This window comes from Anastrepha ludens, chromosome 6 (genome assembly GCF_028408465.1).
Source record: "Anastrepha ludens isolate Willacy chromosome 6, idAnaLude1.1, whole genome shotgun sequence".
NCBI classification, from domain to species: domain Eukaryota; kingdom Metazoa; phylum Arthropoda; class Insecta; order Diptera; family Tephritidae; genus Anastrepha; species Anastrepha ludens.
Window position 1 is genome coordinate 105039080 of NC_071502.1, and position 20472 is coordinate 105059551.

The 20472-nt window shown below is 36.2% G+C and overlaps 1 protein-coding gene across 3 annotated transcripts; it reads left to right on the forward strand.

Annotated features, from left to right (window-relative positions):
* Nucleotides 1–775: 775 nt before the first annotated feature.
* LOC128868726 (semaphorin-1A) lies at nt 776–20449 on the forward strand. Of its 3 annotated transcripts, none has more exons than XM_054111153.1 (8): nt 776–903; nt 11200–11823; nt 11927–12020; nt 12120–12648; nt 14108–14249; nt 14335–15501; nt 16260–16443; nt 16520–20449. In XM_054111153.1, the coding sequence occupies exons 2-8, from the start codon at nt 11679–11681 to the stop codon at nt 16719–16721; spliced, it is 2463 nt and encodes an 820-aa protein (XP_053967128.1). In that variant the 5' UTR covers nt 776–903; nt 11200–11678; the 3' UTR covers nt 16722–20449. The 3 variants fall into 3 exon arrangements, with proteins under 3 accessions (XP_053967128.1, XP_053967130.1, XP_053967129.1); XM_054111155.1 differs by having other exon boundaries at nt 14335–15489; XM_054111154.1 differs by lacking the exon at nt 776–903 and adding an exon at nt 1387–1969.
* Nucleotides 20450–20472: the final 23 nt, after the last annotated feature.

Below are 20472 nucleotides of genomic sequence, written 5' to 3' on the forward strand. Positions count from 1 at the left end.
ACAATTTATCGATTTTCGAAATAACAGTTTTAGTAGCACTGTGATTGCATATGAATGCCTTGTTTGCCAAACTGTTGGCCAGAATATTAGAAAATAGAGGCGAAATACTAATGTACAGAGAATTTAGAAATTTGGCCAGAATATTAGAAAACAGAGGCGAAATACTAATGTACAGAGAATTTAGAAATTTGTTAAATGATACTTTTAAAATAACATAAATGAAAAGGTTAGGTAATGCAAGCTGATCTGTAAAAAGATGTCACTCGACTCTCCTTGTGGAAGTATCAGAACCTTTGTGCGTCTAAGAAGTTAACAGTCAATTCCCACACTAGTCATTTACTAAACGGCCAGATTTATCAGAGTAACATCTCCTGGGCGACCGCCTTGGGCTAAGCCAGATCCGAACAATAGTTTTTGGCAACAGCAATATCGAAAAATGATACATAGTACTGAAACAAAAATGTGTAGAATTCATTAGGAATAAGAGAAATAATTTAATGTAAGAAATGTAAAGTATTGCTAATACTAAAATAAAAAAATATATGAAAAAATTACATCATATTTCGTCAAACTCAGCATTAAACATGGACAATAAACACAAATTATTTATTTAATAAAAAAAAACATATTACAATTTATCCAATTTTTTAAATCAATATTTTATACGCAGCATTCGCCAATAGGTTAAGTGTTTTTCATAGCATGCAACCCTGCATATTTTCCATGCCCACACTGGTGGTTGGGCAAATTCATCCACTTTATGTATACATACAGAAGGCGCTGAGAGCGATTTCAGCTATGGCCACCGACGCACTCAAGTGAATTAAATTGTGCTAAAGATTTGTGTTTTGTTTATTTGTTGTTTTAAATTAAATCATATTTTCCAATTATCCCTAATTTTTGGTGAGTTAAATGTGAAACCAAAGCTCTAACAAAACAAATTTTTCATATCAAGTGTGCTAAATAGTGAAAATATTGTGACAAAACCAGTTGAAAAGTGCAGGAAATTGGGGCTCATTACCCGTTTTCGTATTTTCTTCGCGCTGCTTGTACTGGGCGCTGTAGCGTATATACATACGGACGTACATAGGCGTGCATATGTGTAGTGTATTTGTGTGCGTGCAAGCTCATCGTTTTTGTTGCATTTATATGTGCTGTGTATTTTTTTGTATATAATGCAAACAGGTTTTGTTGGAGTACGCTACGACCAAACATAAAAACTACAGCAACAACAATTGAGCATAATACAGTACAACAACAGCAGCAACAAGCACAGTTAATGTATGCATAAAAAAAGCAATAAGAAAACAAGAATAACGTCAACAACACCGTTGCTACGACGTTATTATTGACGACACAACGACGTCGTCGGCGTCGTCAGCTTAGATGGTTGACTATGTTGGTGGTGGTGTTACTTTAATGGACATAGAACCGCGGGGGGAGCGCGATGTGTAGTGACAAACCGAAGAAAAATAAAACTCGTCACAAGTGGGGCCACAGGTGAATTGGAGTGGATTGGATTAAGGCGGGGACCCACACGCTCTCGTTCGATTACTCGTGTGTGATCGGCGTTCGCTCGTAGTTTTTGCTGGCTAGCTTTCTGATTGCCTGACTGGCTCGCTTGTGGCAGCCATTGAACAGCAGCAGCCAAAGAACCAGCATAGAACAGAAGTAAAAGAGATGAAAGTGTAAAAAAAGTAATAAAGCGATTGAACAAGCCAGCAACTAAGACAAAAGGTCTAGCAGGAGCCAAGTTGGTTAGCTTGAGTGTTGGCGGTGGTGTTCAGATACTATTGGCAGCAGCACTATTAGAGATTTAAAAGTAGCAGTAGACCACTTAAATAGTATATATGAACTGGTGATTGGTGTTTTATGTTACGTGTGTTTGCAATAATTCCGCGATTGTCATTTTTTCCGTTTCAAGGGTAGCTGCGACGTTCTGTCTGCCATAACATGTAGTGCCATAAAAGTAAGTGCCAACTTAAACAACTAAGAGACTACCAAGTTGTGTTAGTTGAAGGTGATGATGGAACAATTTGTGTGCCATTTGCTCTACGAGCTATACTGAATACCATAACCAGATCAGCAATGATAGTTGTTTGGGAGTAAACTGCGGCTGCTGTTTAGCTGAATCCATTGTAGGGCGGCCAAGTAGGTGTAAGTAGGTCTGAAAATGAGTCACAATCGCCGGAAGGACTGCTACTTGCAGATCACATTCGCTGTGAAAAAGTTTATCTGAATGCTGTTATGGGCTATATCAACTTGCTATTCCATACTTAAATATGTACATACATACCCGAATATGTATGAATACATACCCAGTCATCAAGCTTCCTACTATATTTGCTCCTCTGCTACTGTTCTTGAGCTATCACTGCTCTTTGCATTGTAAATTTTTCTGATTAGCATTTTTATCAAGTAGCGGATGCACGAATGTATTGTGGAGCGTATTTCAAATACACACATTTACATACATATGTGTATGTGTGGAGAATACTGAGCTTAAACTAAATTGGACGGCACGAATTGTATCTTGAAATTAACGTACATACATACTCACAAATTAACATATTTCATTCATGCTTTTGGGAAGTAGTACAGCGCAGCATCTTTTCCTCAGTACCTTATCGGGTCAGGGTGTTATGAGTGGGCGCTGGCGGTGTTTTTATGTGTGTGTACAATTATAGTCTTATTATATGTATCTGGTTTAAATTTTATATTAAACCGCAACATGCTCTCTAGGTTCGGTGCGAAATATGTTAATATGTATGTGTACATAAGTATATGCATGTAAGTACATATGTAGAACTTTTTATAAGACAATTAAAACAGATAGAATCATGTGATCAATGAGAGCAACAGCAACATTCATTAACGTGACATGACGTTTACGTATTGTAATTAGTTGAAATTTTCCTATTAAATAATTACACTGTATTGCTCGATAGATCTTTGGCTTGAATATTGTTGGGCTATCTTTGATAAACGTTTACAATTGATTGCAAACACCTGTGAATGTGATTGTGAATTATTTAGTTATGCATGACTACATTAAATTTTAAACAATTCAAGAGAATCAAATGATTCATATAAAACACGCTACGCTGTAGCTGCTACACTGGAAATCTTTATTGACACATTGTGTCGATTGGCGAGAGCGTGTTTTTAAATCGCATTAAGCGTGAATACACGAGCGAAGAATAATATATTGGCCAATAATACATGTATCCATCATGCGCGCCCACCCTAAATAGCAATGCAAATGTTTATTTTTTTGTAGAAAAAGCAATGAAAAGTACAAACAAAAGCTATGCAGCAAGCTGAAAATAAATAAAATTCGCGGAATACAATATTTCAAGCATCCAGCAACAAATAAATAAATGTACTTGAGCAATTTGGCAAAGAAATATACGAATTTGTTGTCTGTTGCTAAACCAGACGAAATTTGTTTACGTTACGATTTTGCTAACACCTCGCTGGACAATGCGCGAATATTTGCTGCAATATGAATTTAAAGGAAAAGAAATTGAAACTCAATAGCAAGCGAAACGTCCCGGCTGCTAAAATTCGCCAAATTTGGTTCTGCCCTCCCGCGTGAAAAGTAAACAAAAATAGACACTTCACTAGTTCATTTCATTTCTGGGGAAAAAGTACTTGTATAATGTAGCAACGCATACAAAAGGGCGGGCCGGCCAACACAACGACCGTGAAGTGAACGTAAACTAAAGCATTATCGCTACCACGCTTCGCTACACTTTTCTCAGCGTTAAACACCTTCATACGCCGGTGGAAAGCCATAACATAACTATTATTTTACTTTTCTTCAACTCGCCTACAATTCAAAAGCGTAAAAGTACATGAGTCATGCCCCAGTTCATTGTGGTGAGAGAGTATCTAACATTTCTTCATTTGTGACTCTTCTAATTCTTTCCATTGTTGGGGTGGTGGCTTTGTAATAAAGTTTTTGCTACTCAGTAGCCGTAAATAATACCAACAATTGTCAGCATTTGATGAGTTGCGTCGCAGTAACCTAAACCGTGAAATACAATATTTTGTGCTATTGACACTTGAATATTGACATTGAAATCCATTATTATTTATTACATATTGTAATTCACGTTTATTTGGAGTATTACTTTGTGATGCTTTTTCAAATTTCTTTAAACTCATCTTCAACTTTGCTAAGGTGTGCGTGAGATGTTATAATTTTGTTTTCGGTTAAAAGAAAACGTTTGTTAAGTAATGCATTAAATTGAATTATTCATAAACTGGCTTTTGTGTTAGTTGGAGTGAGTGAAAACACTAAAACACCAAAAGTGGTAGAAGTTGTGTTAGTGTTAGTGAACCCAGTAGTAAAAATTATGTAGATTAAATCAAATTCAATCAAGGCGGCCAATGAAACAGGTGTATGTAAAAATTGTATTTCGATAAAGTTTTAAGCTTATAATTTATTACTAGAAGTGCTTAAAAGTGGAGCATGTACATATAAATAAAATCAACGCACAAGCAAAGTGGTTTGATATAAGAGCGGAAGAAGACAGAATAAGAAAAGATAAAACAAACAAAAATAGTATTAATTTAAGCATACATACATATGTATGTAGTATATGTTTGTATGTGATCTTCCGCCAAGCTGAATTATCCATATTTTCACACACGGTTTAAGTAAACATTTATAATACGTATGTATGTGAAATGTTTTTCCTCTTGCTTGAGTTGGTTCATATGGCAAACTTGTAAACATACTTGATTCTAGTAAATACATAAATGTATGTACGTATTTGTAACATACTTGCATTTTAACAGCTATATACAATAAAAATTAAATGTTTGTGAATTGAATTGAAGTGAAGTGAAGTAGTCCCGCCGCATGTTAGTGACATTTCTAAATCAATACATATTTTGTAATATTGTATGTTATATAAAATCATTTTGTGGCAAAATATCAGTAATATTTACTATAGCTATTTTTTTTTGGAATACACAATTATTGTATCCAGCGACTTTGAGTTTTTAAGATTTTAATACTTTGCCTACATTTTGAGAAGCTAACTTAAGGGGTACCGGTGGTCTAGAGCTCGAAAATTTAGGGTATTTTCAGTAATTTTTTTTACAATAAAAAAGAAAGAAAAACGATATTTAAATTTTTTAGGCATTGACCCTGAAGATGACCCTCCCGAAAAATTGGACCTGGACGGTGTTTTCCATTTTGGCTCTTCTATTTGTCTGAAAAGAAAAGCCCAAAAAAAAATTATTAATCAGTATGACTGTAGCTACGCGTGTCCCGCAAAATGTCGCGTTTTGAATTGGACACTCTAAAAATCGTGATTTTTTTAAAGTTTTTTAATAAAAAAAACGAAATAATTGAAATAATAATATGATTCTAGTACGGGTGATAGACATTAAATATTAAAATTTTAGACGATTCGGTTGAATAGTCAAAGCCGAAAAATCGTTTCGAGATAAATGAGTGAGTTTAAAGTTTGAGATACTCGTATAGAAGCGCGCGCTCTCTACCTAGTTAATGGGATGTAGAAGCTATAATATTGGGAATTTCCGCATGAAAATTTCACAGTATATTCTTAAGATAATATACTTTCGAAATATCGAAAAAACAAAGAATGGATTTTTTGAAATATCTGGACCACCAGGCGCCTCTTAAATACATATATTGTTTTAAAGTAATTGTTTTTCAAAATTATGTTCATAGGACTACCATATTTTTAGAAATTTGTTTTCATGCTAATTGATAATGAAGTTAAATAAATTATCGTGAAAGTTAAAAAAAAAATCACTTTTTCAACCTAATCTTATTGTGTGGTCGTGAAATAGGTGTTTGTGCAGCCGTCAATCGAGTAAAAGTAAACAAAATGCAAGTAGCGTTTCGATATTTTTTTGAAATTTGTTAAATAATGGGCTTATTTGAGAGACTTCGAAAGGATTTTGAAAATTTTCCCAAATGGTCTAACTACTCTTCAAGTCAGTGTACAGTTTTTTTTCTGTTTGCAAATTAAATATCTCCGAAACTGTCAAATAATACAATATAGCTGAATATATGTATGTTCGTAGTTTATAAAATTATAAAAAAAAATTGCCTAAAAATCATCAAAAAATATTTTTTGGGGGAATCACTTTATCTATAGTTGCTATATAAAGTAGATATCGCACCCTAAATACAAAAGGGTCACAACTCAAAATGTCCCTTCTGCTCAAATATGAACGAGACGTTATCAATCCGCGGATGACATATGACAAAAATAAATTTTTTGTGTTTTGGTAGGACTGTTATAAGCTTACATGGCAAATTTCAGCGTGATATGTCACATAGTTTGTTTTCTGTGCTACTGTAAACAAGTCAAGTTCGAGTGTGGAAAATTTTGAGTTGTGACCCTTTTGTATTTAGGGTGCGATATACCTATACAGTGGACCCAACTAATCCGACAGGTTTAAATTAACTCAAAACTCTATAAAAGCTTGAGAAAGATGTTAAATTTTTTTAATAATAAGTACGCATGATAAGAAAGGGCCAAAAGATGAAAAAAATGAACACACAAATTTACAATTCACAACACAAGGAATTACAAATATAAAATAAGTATTGGCGCTTACACCCTTTTTGGGAGTCTAGCCAAGCTCCTCCTTCTATTTGTGGCGTGCGTATTGATCTTGTTTCACGAATAGAGGGACCTACAGTTTTAAGCCGACTTCGAGCGGCAGATATATTTAAGAGGAGTTTTTTCATGGCAGAAATACACTCGGAGGTTTGCTTGTTATTGCCTGGCGAGGTGAAAATAAGTAAGAAAATAAATAATAAAATAAGTAAGAAAATAAATAATAAAATAAGTAAGAAAATAAATAATAAAATAAGTAAAAAAAAATGGTAAACAGAAAAATGTAATATTTGGTTGTGTATCACCTGGATCGCACTACCGCTTGAAGACGTCTGGGCATTGACTCCATCAGATTGTCGCAAAATTATATAGTTTTTGTGGAAACTAAGTTTGTCCGATTATTCGTTGAATCCACATTGAGAAGTATTAAATCATGGTATGCATTTCGAACCTGGAAACATATTGTATCTGCTATTCTTCATATTAAAATACTTCATACCCAATTCTCTTGCGAAATCTAAGAGCATTGGGTTGTAGTGAATGTATAAGCTTTTTCTTTGGCATTACTAATCGAAGTGTTTTCCTCTTCTTCTCGAGATGCCATTGCATTCTAGGTGCAGTTGATGAAACATGCTGGTTCGACGGGGTCAATCTAAAGGGAAAGAAGTGTTAGATGAGCAGGTTTAAAGGGGCACGTGAATAGGTGGTTAGTGCCTGACGAAGTTGTTGTTGTGACATTTGACAGGAGGAGTGACATTTTGTGGCCGGATACAAATCCGGGTCGCTTCGGCAACGTAGAAAAGACTGTCCAACATAGTTCCATACTCCCTAATACTTGTAGGATAAAAAAAGAATGCGGAGATGAGCCAGATACTGCCGTTGTAATAACAACAAAACTCCTATGACCTACTGGGAGACTAACAACGACTATCAGAAAGAACATTTATACATATTTCAAAATTGCAGCAAACATCGACATCTAATCGGCACTCGAAGGGAATTACCGTGCAGTTCTACGAATATTTACTATATTATATGCCTATATTTCAATTAGCTTGTTGATCAAGTTTTCCTTGCTTCTAAATTTTCCAACATAAATTGACAGCTTCCATAGGTACATATGTATGTACATAAGTATGTACATTGTAAATTAAAAGTTAATAAAAGTCGAGCATTGCTTTTGCAACTATTGCAGAAAAACTTGTTCACTCCATTTCAATCACTGTAGATTAGTCTTTCCATTCATTCGGTTGAGTTTATTTCGGAATGCACCTAATCCGAATTCCTTTCATTGTGGAAAGCGGAAAATATCGCCATGCAATTCTCACACTCAAATCATTCAAATCATAAAATAAACATGTTTGATCTCAACCATAACAATGTATGTGTGCACACAGTCATTTCTCTTGTTGACTTTTGCCTAAGCCAGGCGATCAAAAGAGATTTTGCTGCTGCTACATGAGAGCAAAAGAAAAGCCAACTCAACTGATTATTGTTGTCACCGTCGCTGTCGCGTCACTCTAATGCTGCTGTCTAGCCGCCACAATGGGTGGCTGGCTAGCTTGTTGGTTTGTCACTTTAATGCAGCCAACAGTGTGCAGACAAATAGCGCATCGATACCTGTCACTTATCTGCTTAATTATCAAGCAAGCAACCCAAGTGTGAGAAAGTAGTAACAATTGCTGGTGAACTGGTCGGCTGGTTTATTGTTTTTTTTTTCTTTACATATTTATTTAGTGCTCTAAAGTGTTGGTTGTTGTGTTACTAGAGTGTCCTTTGCATCGCGTGCTTGCTCGCATATTTCGAAAATTTACACATACCGCTTGGCAGCGCTGCTCAAGTCACGTTTTTCCCCCAAAAGCAATTCGGCTTACCTAACGCTTCATTTTACTATTAGTCAGCGCGCAGCAAGCTGCTGGTTACAGTGTATAGATTTTGTGGAAAACCTCGTACGTGCTTTCCATAAAATTTTTCCAATTTTCGGCGAAATGTGTCAACAACATGTGTGTGGCTTCAAGGAAGGTAGGAAGGAAGTAAGAAATGTAAAAAAAGCCAATTTAAAGGACCAAGTTGATTTGTGTGTGATTGTGTGCCTTATCTGATATGCGCGATTAATGCTTGTGCTTCTTCGCTGTTACGGAAAAGCGATCGTTTAAATTTTCGTCCTGATTAGCTGCTGCGTAGTTGCCTGTACTCGTTTTGATCCGGTTGCAAATTTTCTTTTGATATCCTCACGTGCGCTCCATATATGATATTTGCGCAGAGCTCATTGCTATGCAACGTTGTGCGCTATACATATGTGCACATTACAGCTGTGTGCAACATAATAGCAGCGGCATATTGCAATTTTTTGGCAAAAAATAAAAAAATTATAAATAAATAGACAATAAATAATAAATAAATAAAAAACAAAATAAATAAATAAAGAAAAATACATATCTTTATTTATTTTGTTTTTTATTATTATTTTTTTTTAGTTAGTTTAGTTTAGTTAATCGGACTATGAATAAGTTCGTGCGGTTTTACAACAGATGGCGTAACTTGATTATTATTCCATCGATCTACATTTCCAAACATTCATTGGAGAGCTACTGTCGTAAGGCACAAACGTCAGTATAAGTTTTTTATTTGAAGCGTAAACAACAATATTTTTACCACACTTGAAAATGTCGAATTTCGTGCCAAATAATGTGTTTTTGCGGGGAATTCTTCTTCATTATTTTAATATGAAGAAAAAAGCAGCCGAAAGTCATCGTATCTTGGTGGAAGTTTATGGTGTGCATGCTCTATCTGAGCGAACGTGCCAGAAGTGGTTTGCACGCTTTAAAAGTGGTGATTTTGGCTTGGAAGACGAAGAACGCGAGGGTGCGCCGCCAAAGTTCATGGATACCGAATTGGAGGAATTGCTCGATCAAGATCCGGCTCAAACGCAAGAAGAGGTTGCAAAAACTTTGGGAGTTGATCAATCAACCATTTCCAAACGTTTAAAAGCCATGGGAATGATCCGAAAGGTAGGCCATTGGGTGCCGTATGAATTGAAGCCAAGAGACGTTGAACGCCGTTTTATGGCATGCGAACAACTGCTTCAACGGCACAAAAGAAAGGGTTTTTTGCATCGAATTGTGACTGGCGATGAAAAGTGGGTCCATTACGACAGTCCAAAACGTCGGGCAACGTATGGATACCCTGGCCATGCTTCAACATCGACGTCGGCGCAGAATATTCATGGCCTGAAGGTTATGCTGTGTATCTGGTGGGACCAGCTGGGTGTTGTGTATTATGAGCTACTGAAACCGAATGAAACGATTACGGGGGATGTCTACCGACGACAATTGATGCGTTTGAGCCGAGCACTGCGAGAAAAACGGCCGCAATACGCCGATAGACACGACAAAGTTATTTTGCAACATGACAATGCTCGGCCACATGTTGCACAAGTGGTCAAAACATACTTAGAAACGCTCAAATGGGATGTCCTACCCCACCCGCCGTATAGTCCAGACCTTGCGCCATCCGATTACTATCTCTTCCGATCGATGCAACATGGCCTGGCTGACCAGCACTTCCGTAATTACGATGAAGTCAAAAAATGGATCGATTCGTGGATTGCGGCAAAACCGACCGAATTTTTCACAAAGGGAATCCGTGAATTGCCAGAAAGATGGGAAAAAGTAGTAGTAAGCGATGGACAATATTTTGAATATTAAATTTGTAACCATTTTACGTCAATAAAGTTTCAAATTTCGAAAAAAACCGCACGGACTTATTCATAGTCCATTATTTAGAAATGTTTTATTTTTTTATTTATTTTTGTATTTATTATTATTATATTTTTTTTTATTAATTTTTTTTTTTTTTTTTTGTATTACAACAAAAGCCAGATAACTCAAAGTTTCCAAATTTGCACAAAAAAATCTACAAATTTCCATCAAAATTTCGTACTTTTTAGAAAAATTTTGGGTATGCAGTTGCAACCCATTCAATTTTGGTATAATGTTTTTTAACAGTTTACAGTAACTCAAAAATCGCGTTAATTTTTGATGCTTTGTTGACGGTGTATTAGAAAAAGCACATACTTGTCAGGACAAAAAAAAATTTTGAAAAATCAACGTACAAATCATTTTTGAGTCACTTCAAACTTGCGCTTTATTATACCAAAATGTAATGATTTACAAAACCGGATACTCGAAACTTTTCTAAAAAATCAAATTAAAAAAAGTTTAAATGCTGATGCAATTTTTTTGAATTTTTTCAAATTTCAAAACTCTAACTTTCATGTTTTTTGTTGAGGTATAAACTGTATTTCATAAAACAAAGTGATAACTCGAAACGTTTCTAAAAATTCATATTAAAAATTTTTTAAATGTTTTGATTTTTTTCAAATTTCAAAACTAATAAGTTTCATGCTTTTTGTTGGAAAGGAAAAGGAAAAAAAATTAAAAAAAGTAATATGTTGCGCTACTATTATTCTGCACACAGGTATACATATGTACATACACTTACAGAATTTTAAATTTGCTCCTAATTCGAATGTTAATTGTCCTATTTATTATTAATGCAACGCTCTTTTTCCCATTGTATCTTGCAGGTATTTAATTTCCATTGTGTTGTGTGATCATTTGAAGCACTGAGTCTGGCATTTGACAGTCAGCAGTGAGCGTGTTTTCGCCTGCATCACAGGTCCGGACCACCAGCACATGCGGCCGTGTGCTTTTAATCGCCATTTAGATTGTCTTGCTTGCTGTGGTCGAATGTGAAAAAGTTTGCTTTGCGCTTGTGGATATGACGTTAGCCGGAAAATATGTGTCAATTCGCTTTCAGCAATAGCTGCATTCATCAGCAGTGCCGGCAAAACGTTTAACGCCCGCTGCCGTATTAGGTGGAAATTTAAGCGTAACAATTAACTAACTCCATACCAGGCATTAACGTAATACATACTTATGTAGATGCATATTTTGTGTGCCAGAAATAATAAGCAATTAAAAGCATCGCCGTACAAAAAGAGCGCAACAACAACGCATACATAGAAGAGAATTCATACAAATAACAATAATTATAATTATTACAATGCAAAAGCAAATGCAAAAACGTACAACTAAAAGTGTGTTCGCCATTAAAACGCTAATTAGTTGCGGCACGTTATGCCTGCTGCTAGTGTTGCCGCATGCCGTGCACGCTTGGATGCCCGATGTGCGCCCAGATTTACAGCCGAGTAAGTGTGCTAGTGCAGTTGATTAACATTTCCGTTCTTTAAACTCAATTCGAAATGTATTCATTTTACATTTTATGTATTTTATGTACCTTCGCCGGCGTAGAGCAAGATAAGATCATTGCCAAGTTCCTGGGTAACAGCACGGATTATTTTAAAATTTTGGCTTCTGACGATGCCACCATATTGGTGGGCGCTAAGTATGTATTCAAGTCATTCTAACACTTACCTCGTTACTTTACCTACAACAATTACTTAATGTCCTCTTTTGTTTCTACCATCTCTCTATCGCTCTGCAGAGACGTTATGTACAACATCAGCTTAGATGGTTTACGCGAAATCAGTCGCTTGGAATGGTTCTCTTCTGATGCTGATCGCGAATTGTGCGCACTGAAGGGTAAACGTGAAACTGATTGCCACAACTACATACGCGTTTTTTCACGCCTCGATGAGGCGCAGATTTTGTTGTGTGGCACCAATTCGTACAAGCCGCGTTGTCGTCACTATGCACCCGCCACAAGTGAGCTGAGCGCAGCTGCCGGTTCCGGGCAGCGATATGAGATAGTACGTGATGTGGAAGCGCAAGGTCTTTGCCCGTATAGTCCGGCACACAATAGCACCTACGCTTTTGCGGAGGGCCAACTTTATAGTGCCACAGTAGCTGACTTTTCGGGCAGTGATCCCTTGATTTATCGCGAGAATTTACGCACCGAACAGTATGACTTGAAACAGTTGAATCAACCGGATTTTGTGGGTGCTGTGGAGCGTGATCGTTATGTAATGTTCTTCTTTCGCGAAATTTCAATGGAGTACATGAATTTCGGCAAGGTGAGTGAATGCAAAGAATATGGGGTCAATGGTCGTGGGAGAAGTTGTGGTTAGTATGAAGTTGATGAAGTTTTCTTACATAATTTTAGAATTTATTAGAAAACAAAAAACAAATTAATGTTTGCGTTAACCTTGCTAATCCTATAGTAACCAAAAATACACATTTACCAAATTGCATGTTCTACAACTTGGAGATTCTCTGCATCCTATTATTCAGCAAATTAGCAATATTAAAGATGGAGAGCCTTAACATACTTGCATGAAACTTTTGTTTGTGGCATAAAATTCTAAAATTAACCGCTTGGGGACGAGTGTCGGCATATAGCCGCCCAAACCGTTTTACTGTGTCGGCATTTAGCCGCCCAAAATAGTTCGTAGCTGTAAGGCTCGCGACGTCTGTCGTTCTGAGCGATAAGATACGCATAGGTAGTAAAAGAGTCACGTTTTCATTCAAAGACATTAGGGGCCATTAGCGATGAAGTCTTATCTTCCTTATAATGTAAACTTACGACGTGAGACGGCGGTAGAGTCAAAACGAATTTCAGTTCTTCGATTCAGTCTCTCAGGGTCACTGCCAGAGGGACCAGTGGCACCAGTGGCCAGAAACACTGACGAATATTACTTTGAATCTGATAAGACGGAAGATGACGGCATTACTACTTGAACAATGCCACACAATCCGGAATATAAAACGTGTATAGTACATAAATTCAACCAAATTTCTTTTTGTGTTTTTTTTTTTTCAATTTGTTTATAATTACTTTTTGATTTTATGAACAATTTTTCTTCTGTTAAATACAGCCTTAGCTTTTATAACGTTCAACGTATTTATTTTCTTTACTGCGCACTCCAATACCTCCCGTCCTCAGCGACGCTCGTTTGTCGAGCGGCTCCGTCGCCAAAGAGTTAATACTAAAATATTGCCGTTATTCGAAAACAGTTGTTCTATAATGTTGTAGGTTTTGAATACAGAACCACTTGCCCTTCCTCACGCGCTAGCACTACCACTTAGGACTAGGCCAACGTCTGTCTGTTCCGCGAAAGTTTTTAGGAAAAGTGCCCAGCTATCACGTATTCCAGTTAAGATTCATATTTGTAAATAATTATTTTCCATTCATTACTAAAAACAGTCATATTGCACCTAAAGCAATTATGTTTATAAAAATTTGTTTATTTTTGTTGATTAAAAAAAACTGTTGTTCTATATTTCCCCAACAACATGCTGATTGCGTTCCAGTAGCGCATATTTTTGACTCAGCCCCTAGCCTCACTGTTTGCGGTAACAAATAAATCCATAAATTCGTATGAGCAGTGAAATATTTGATTAGTGAATGAAAAGTAAATTAAAATGCAGTTTTTGTTGTTTTTGTAGGAGGTAGTGATATATAATTTCAATATAAACAAACCAAACTAGTTATTTTTTGTTTTATAATTTCAATTGCATCATCATTTCTTCCAGACAATTTACTCCCGCGTCGCACGCGTTTGCAAGAACGATCGCGGCGGTCCCTACACACTCTCCAAGAGTTGGACTTCATTTTTGAAAGCGCGTCTAAATTGCTCAGTACCTGGCGAATTTCCATTTTATTTTGATGAAATTCGTAAGTATAAAGTGAAAGCTTCTAATATAATATAAGCCGCGTCTCTTTACTAAATATCTTCTATCCTTCATCCCATTACTTACAGAGGCCATTACACCTATAGTCGAAAGTGGTGCAAATCCACTCATCTATGCCGTTTTCACCACATCAGTAAATGCCATACCTGGCTCCGCTGTATGCGCTTTTAATGTGAATGATATTATGGACGCCTTTGAGGGTAGCTTCAAATCGCAAAAGGACAGTCAATCGCAATGGCTACCCATACAGGATGAACAAGTACCTGAACCGCGACCGGGGAAGTGTGTTGAAGATTCGCGTATGCTATCCAGCATTGCGGTGAATTTTGCTAAGACTCATCCGTTAATGGAAACCGCTGTGCCCGCTGTGTACGGACGTCCCCTACTCACCAAAGTCAACCTGCATCACCGACTCACCACAATAGCAATTGATGCGCAAATCGTAGCGCTAAATGGCGAATACTATGATGTTATCTATTCGGGCACAGATGATGGCCGCATAACGAAATTCATCAATATACCCACACCCAGTCAGACAGGCACCAGCGCTAGTGTTGACAAATTAAAGACGGTTTTGATATCTGAAATGCAAGTCTTGCCATTGGGTGTGCCAGTGCGTGAGCTGGTTGTTTCGTCAAAATCCAACAGATTGCTAGTGGTTAGCGATGGTAGTCTGGTCACAGTGCCGCTACATCATTGTGCGCACATTGTTGACTGTTTGGGCTGCCTGAGCCTGCAGGATCCAAATTGTGCTTGGGATCAACAGAATCATGAGTGCAAAAGTCTATCGGCTAAAAATATTAAATTCGGTACCAAAGCTTTCCTGCAAAGTTTGAATACTACAAAGAAAGCAGCAGCCTCGCTGTGCCCCAAATTTACACGTGGCACACTCATGGCAGATGGGCCGAATATAGGTGGTGGTGTTGTGGCAAGCCCAGGCATTGATTTGGTGACTGCACAACAACCGCAAGCAGATGAGGATATGAGCAAGAAGTTCCACTACTCAAAAGTCGGTGTGACTGCTGGCAATGCCGCGGCTACTAGCGGCAGTACTACGGTCCCAGAGAGTAGCGTGCCCGCTGTTGAAGTGCCGACTGGCAGAGGTGGCGATTTGGATGCGAGCACTGGCGCGGGTAATGATTATTTGTTGAACAGTTTCAGTGACGAGAATAAAATTACACTGCACTCGGTCGACCCCGATGAACTGATGAATACGTTGAGTGGTGAGTGGCAAGGTAAATTATTGTTTTTTTTTCTAGAATGGATTAATGGGTTTTTTGATTTTATGAAAACTTCAGCTAATGAAGGAATTTCAATTCACTTTAGTTGTGTAATGGAGCTTCCTTGTATACTACATTGCAGTTTTTGCAAATTCATTTTCAAAAGTTTTTTTTTATTTGAACTCGAAAACTACAACTTTACACTTCTTAAATACTTTGAACGTCAACGAGGTGTCTAGTAAAATGTCAGAAAAACTTGTTTTTAGGTTTTATTGAATAACCGATGAATTTTTGTGCAAAATAAAAAAAATAAAAGTCATCGGTGACTGACACGACTCCATAGGAACAGTCAGACAAAGCGGTCAAAGCGTTAATTACAGTCTACCTATTTCTCAAACACATTTTAGTTAAAGTGTGATAATGGGTTTTGCGAATCTAACCTTAAATAATGTAAAGCTAGCTTCAAAATTGTGTATTGAAAACTTTTCTCTGACGTTTTTTTGTACAGTACTTTTATTTCTTTTAAAGCCGATCTTTTCTGTTTCGAAGCCAAAGTTAGAGCCGTTCAAAATCAAAATATCTATATTTTGTTCATGCAGTTAAAGTAAAAATCCTTTCAAATCAAAACATTTCATGGCTCGTTCGAGTCACGCCATGGTTGTAACGGTTATCAAGCTATATTTTTAGAGTAGAATTTATTCATTGCAATAAATCATATTGCTCTAACCTATATTAACTTCTTTTTTTTTTAATTTTTTTGTACGATTTTCCAGACCCTTTGCACTCTCAAGCTAGCGTGAATGAGAAGAAATTGAAAGTTGCTGGCAAGAGCTTATACTGGGCACTCGCTCTCATCGCCTTCGTCGTGGGCATTATTGTTGGGCATTACACCTCCAAGCGCGTTTGTAAAACCACATCGTTGCATGCAAGCCATCGCAATCAATTTACTTCAAATTCGTAAGTTTTATTAAACTTTTTGTAATGATTTATAGTCTATAAACTAATTCTCTCTCTCTCTCTCTGTGAATTTCAGACAATTTGGCGTCAAGCATCACAATACCGGCAAAGATATTAATCTACTAATGAATCCGAACCATTTTTGTAATCAGAAAAAACCCAATCTCGACTTAGAGAAGGACCGCAGTCATGAATGCAAAAATTCAACAGAGAATCTAGAAAAGGAAATCCCTTGCAAGACGTCCACGTTAACGAAGGTTAAACGCACATATATATAATCTATAGCTTATTTGCGATGCACTGCAAAGCATTGCGTTGCATTTAAAAACTAGTGGAATTTTTTATAGATTAGTTTACATATATTTTTTTTTTATATTAAGCAAATTTTGTTGAAAGCATATGTGTTTGGATGTGGAATCGAATGTGAGGCTTTGAAAATGGTGTATGACTGATCCTTTTTTTTAAGTTTAGGAAAAATTACAATTTACGAAAGAGGTTTCTGTGTAACAGGTATATACTAATCGTATATGTAAACTTGAACCGTCTAAATGCATGCATCAAAAGCTATGCCTAGCAGTAGATGGCTGCTGTGTACGTGTATACGAGCGCTAAGCGGGCTTAATTCGACTTAAATGAAATTAATTGATTTTTATAAGTGCATGGCGCCTTTCTAAAACGTCCGCTAGCCGCCTTGGTGTGCACAGCAGCCGCCTCCCTGCTGAGAGCATAGCCAATGCAATTGCGAGTCTTAATTTTTATGTATCATTTTTAGTCGCTTAGTTTATATTAAGTTTAGTTAATTATGCAATGTGAGTTTAGCGAGCGGATGGCGAGGTTTTTTTTTACAAAAACAAAAACAAAATATAACAATTAAGTACAAATGTAATTGCAAGTCAGCCGTGAGGGAGCGTCGGCATGTGGTTTGTTAAGTGGAAGGTTAAATTTTATGAATTATAATGCAAGCGAAGGTAAAACAGAGAGCGCGTAGCAGCAGTGGTAGTGTAAAAGAAAAAAGTTCCCATAACTAAAGCGATTACCACAATCACAAGCCCTGAAAATACGATTTACGTGTTGTGATAGCTGCCGTTCTCCACGGGGTGCAGAGAGGAGGAAGCACACTTTAACCACGCTATACATTTTTCCCAAACCGCAAACCACCACTGCTCGGCTCCTCCCTCTACGCCTGCGTACAAACATATCGAATATCTACAAAATGTATACTTTTCCAATGAGATTGCAAATTTTTTCGCGAAATGTAAGCAAAAAGGCTATAGTAGTGTTGTTAGTGCCTGCACTTCAAGGCAGCTACACAACTTCCTCATGGCTATGAAGTTCATGTTCGCCTCGGTCGCTGCACGCCAACCGACACTACTCAGCGACTTAATACAAACACGCACGAACGCACAAAATGTGAACAAATGAAGTAAAATATTCATAATAATAGTATAACTTAATAATATTGCAAAAGCAAACAAGTATTAATGTAATTAGACTGAACGGTTTACGAACAAAAGCAATACAAAGTCAAGTATTTTCTATGTATAGCCGCCGGTAGACTATAGAAAGCAAGGAAGTAGCAAGGGAAACGTGAAAATGGTTGACAATTGTGTGCCTAGACTGTGGTTGTTGTTTTTTTTTTTTTTTTGCTCCCCACCAGTAGTGAGTGTCTTGGATAGTTTGCGGCTTCTTCGTCCGTCACTTATTGCGCCCTCACAATGCACGGCTATTATTATCATCATTATTGTCATCTTCAACTCGCGCTCGTCCCCTCACACACACTTGATTGGACTTGGCATTCATCCATGTAAACAACTATTATCATCACTCTCTTTCTCGAGTACCTATGCATTGTACTTTACCACTTTCACTCAATCACTACATTTTGCATCTATTGTTTGTTTTCTTCTACACACACACACATTCCCAACTGCGTTTGCGCCTGGCACGCGTAAGCCCATTCGACGCACAAACAACACTTGAGACGTTTGTATTTTCTATTGAATGGCTCGTACATTGAAGGTCAGTACCCTGCAGGAAAATTATTGCGTACCATAGCAATTTGACGCTTGATTGCATAGCGGAATAGGAAGTCGAGTATGTATGTAGGTGTACATTTTTGATTTTTTTTGTACTAAAATCGAAATTTTTTCAATATATTAACAGGTTGTTATAAAAGTGAAATTACGAAGCTTACTCTTATTATGTACATCATTGATGTTTTTTACGGTGAAGTTATTGACGCTCGCTTTGGTCATCTAGGGTTTTCAAACAAAGTTTTAAAAAGCGTTTGTGTGGCGAAAAAGTTATCTTATATTAGCGTCAACACATTTAAGCATGCGCAAATGAGTTTATTGAACCTTTTTTCGTATACTTTTGAGATATAATTGATGAAATTAGCACTGATTATAAATGACATTTTGCAAAAAAGTTCTGTTTTAATTTGTGATTCTGCTTAAATTAAAATATAAATTGAAAAAGTAGGTTTTTGTTGTTGTAGCAGCATAAATACACAGGGGATGCTGCTAAAGTGACAGTCCTTGACCAGATATAAATCCGGGTCGTTCCGGTTACGTAGCAGCAACTGTCGTTTGAACGAGAAAGCAGGGAATGAAAAAGTAGGTAATTATAGTTGATGTAAAATTTGTTACAATTTTTTCTGTTTGAGGCAAAAAATATATAATTTAAAATGCAATGTTTAAGAAAAATGAATCGTTGCTAAAAAGTTAATGTAAAGTACAAGGCGAATCTATTAAAGGGAATATCGGCAAATTAGCTGATTTGTTTTGTTCTTTCGGCGTGTCCATGCGGCTGTCAGCCCAGAATGAATCAAGGCGAATTAAATTTTTGTTTTCTACTTTTCCAATACTTTGCTTTGACAATAAAACGTACAAAATATTCTTGTTGGTCTAGTGCTACCACCTTTAACGAATGCGCCTTGGTAAAACTTGTTCAGCTATTTTTCTTTTGTTATTGTTGTAATTTGAGACCTTAAAATTAATTTTTTTAAATCATTAAACATAAGATGTATTTTTTTTTAATTTGTTCATTTTTGAAATCTCACATCGTTTTCACGACCTACTATTTAAATATTTTCAAGAAACCGTTAGATTTTTTAGATTTCGCCGTACTCCAACAGAAATTCAGATTGCTATGGATTAAAAAAATTGTTTTTCCTCCTGCAGTGTGCCACGCCTTTCTGACAACAAAATATACATATTTTCCAACTTTCTATTTTCATCAAAAAAATGAAGTCGCATATTCATTAATACTCCATAGTTTGCTTTTCTAACTAAACTCAAATAATTTCAATATAACTCATACATTAACTAATTTACATACTAATCTAATTACAAACAAATAACCAACAAACCCGTAAAAGAAGCTCAATTAGTTAGGAATTGATTTAACATTAAAGCAGGGTGTGTAAAAATGTGGATTGAAAAAAAAATATTAGGAAGAGAAATTTTTAACAAATTTGTTATGTATGATATGTATTATAGAACTAAAATTATTATTGAAAAATTGTTGCCTTCGAGAATTAACGTCAATTGACAATTGAAATGACTTTTTGGATACTAAAAATTATTAAAAAAAATTATTTACATATTTATTATGAACAACAAGAAAGAAACCAATCAAATGAAAATTAACGTAATACATAAACAAATGCTTTGAAGCACCCTGTATAAACAAACTGCATACAAATTAAACGGATTTTTAAAATTTATAGCCTTACAAATCGGCTGATAAGCTCGAATAATTATAAAATAGATATATTTTTCTTGCACAGGCGTACTGGTAATTAAGTTAGTCCGTCCGTTTAAGGAATACTTTAGTTATAAGTATAATTAATAAATATTTACAATATATTTTATACAGCTATACATAGAAATAGATAAGAAGTTAGTTTGTAAGTGATAAAGAAAGGAATAATGTGAGCTTAAGAATATACATACATACTTGGCGATTGTGTAAAATATATGCATATATTTTTTCTATAGCATAATTATTTTAACTATAATTTTTTAA

Excerpts from the sequence above, each read along its gene's own strand:
- LOC128868726 (XM_054111153.1), top strand. The coding sequence starts at position 11,679 with ATGCAAAAGCAAATGCAAAAACGTACAACTAAAAGTGTGTTCGCCATT. Across the intron at positions 15,502-16,259 it reads GTTGAGTGGTGAGTGGCAAG|ACCCTTTGCACTCTCAAGCT; the intron begins GTAAATTATTGT and ends ACGATTTTCCAG. Across the intron at positions 16,444-16,519 it reads AATCAATTTACTTCAAATTC|ACAATTTGGCGTCAAGCATC; the intron begins GTAAGTTTTATT and ends TGTGAATTTCAG.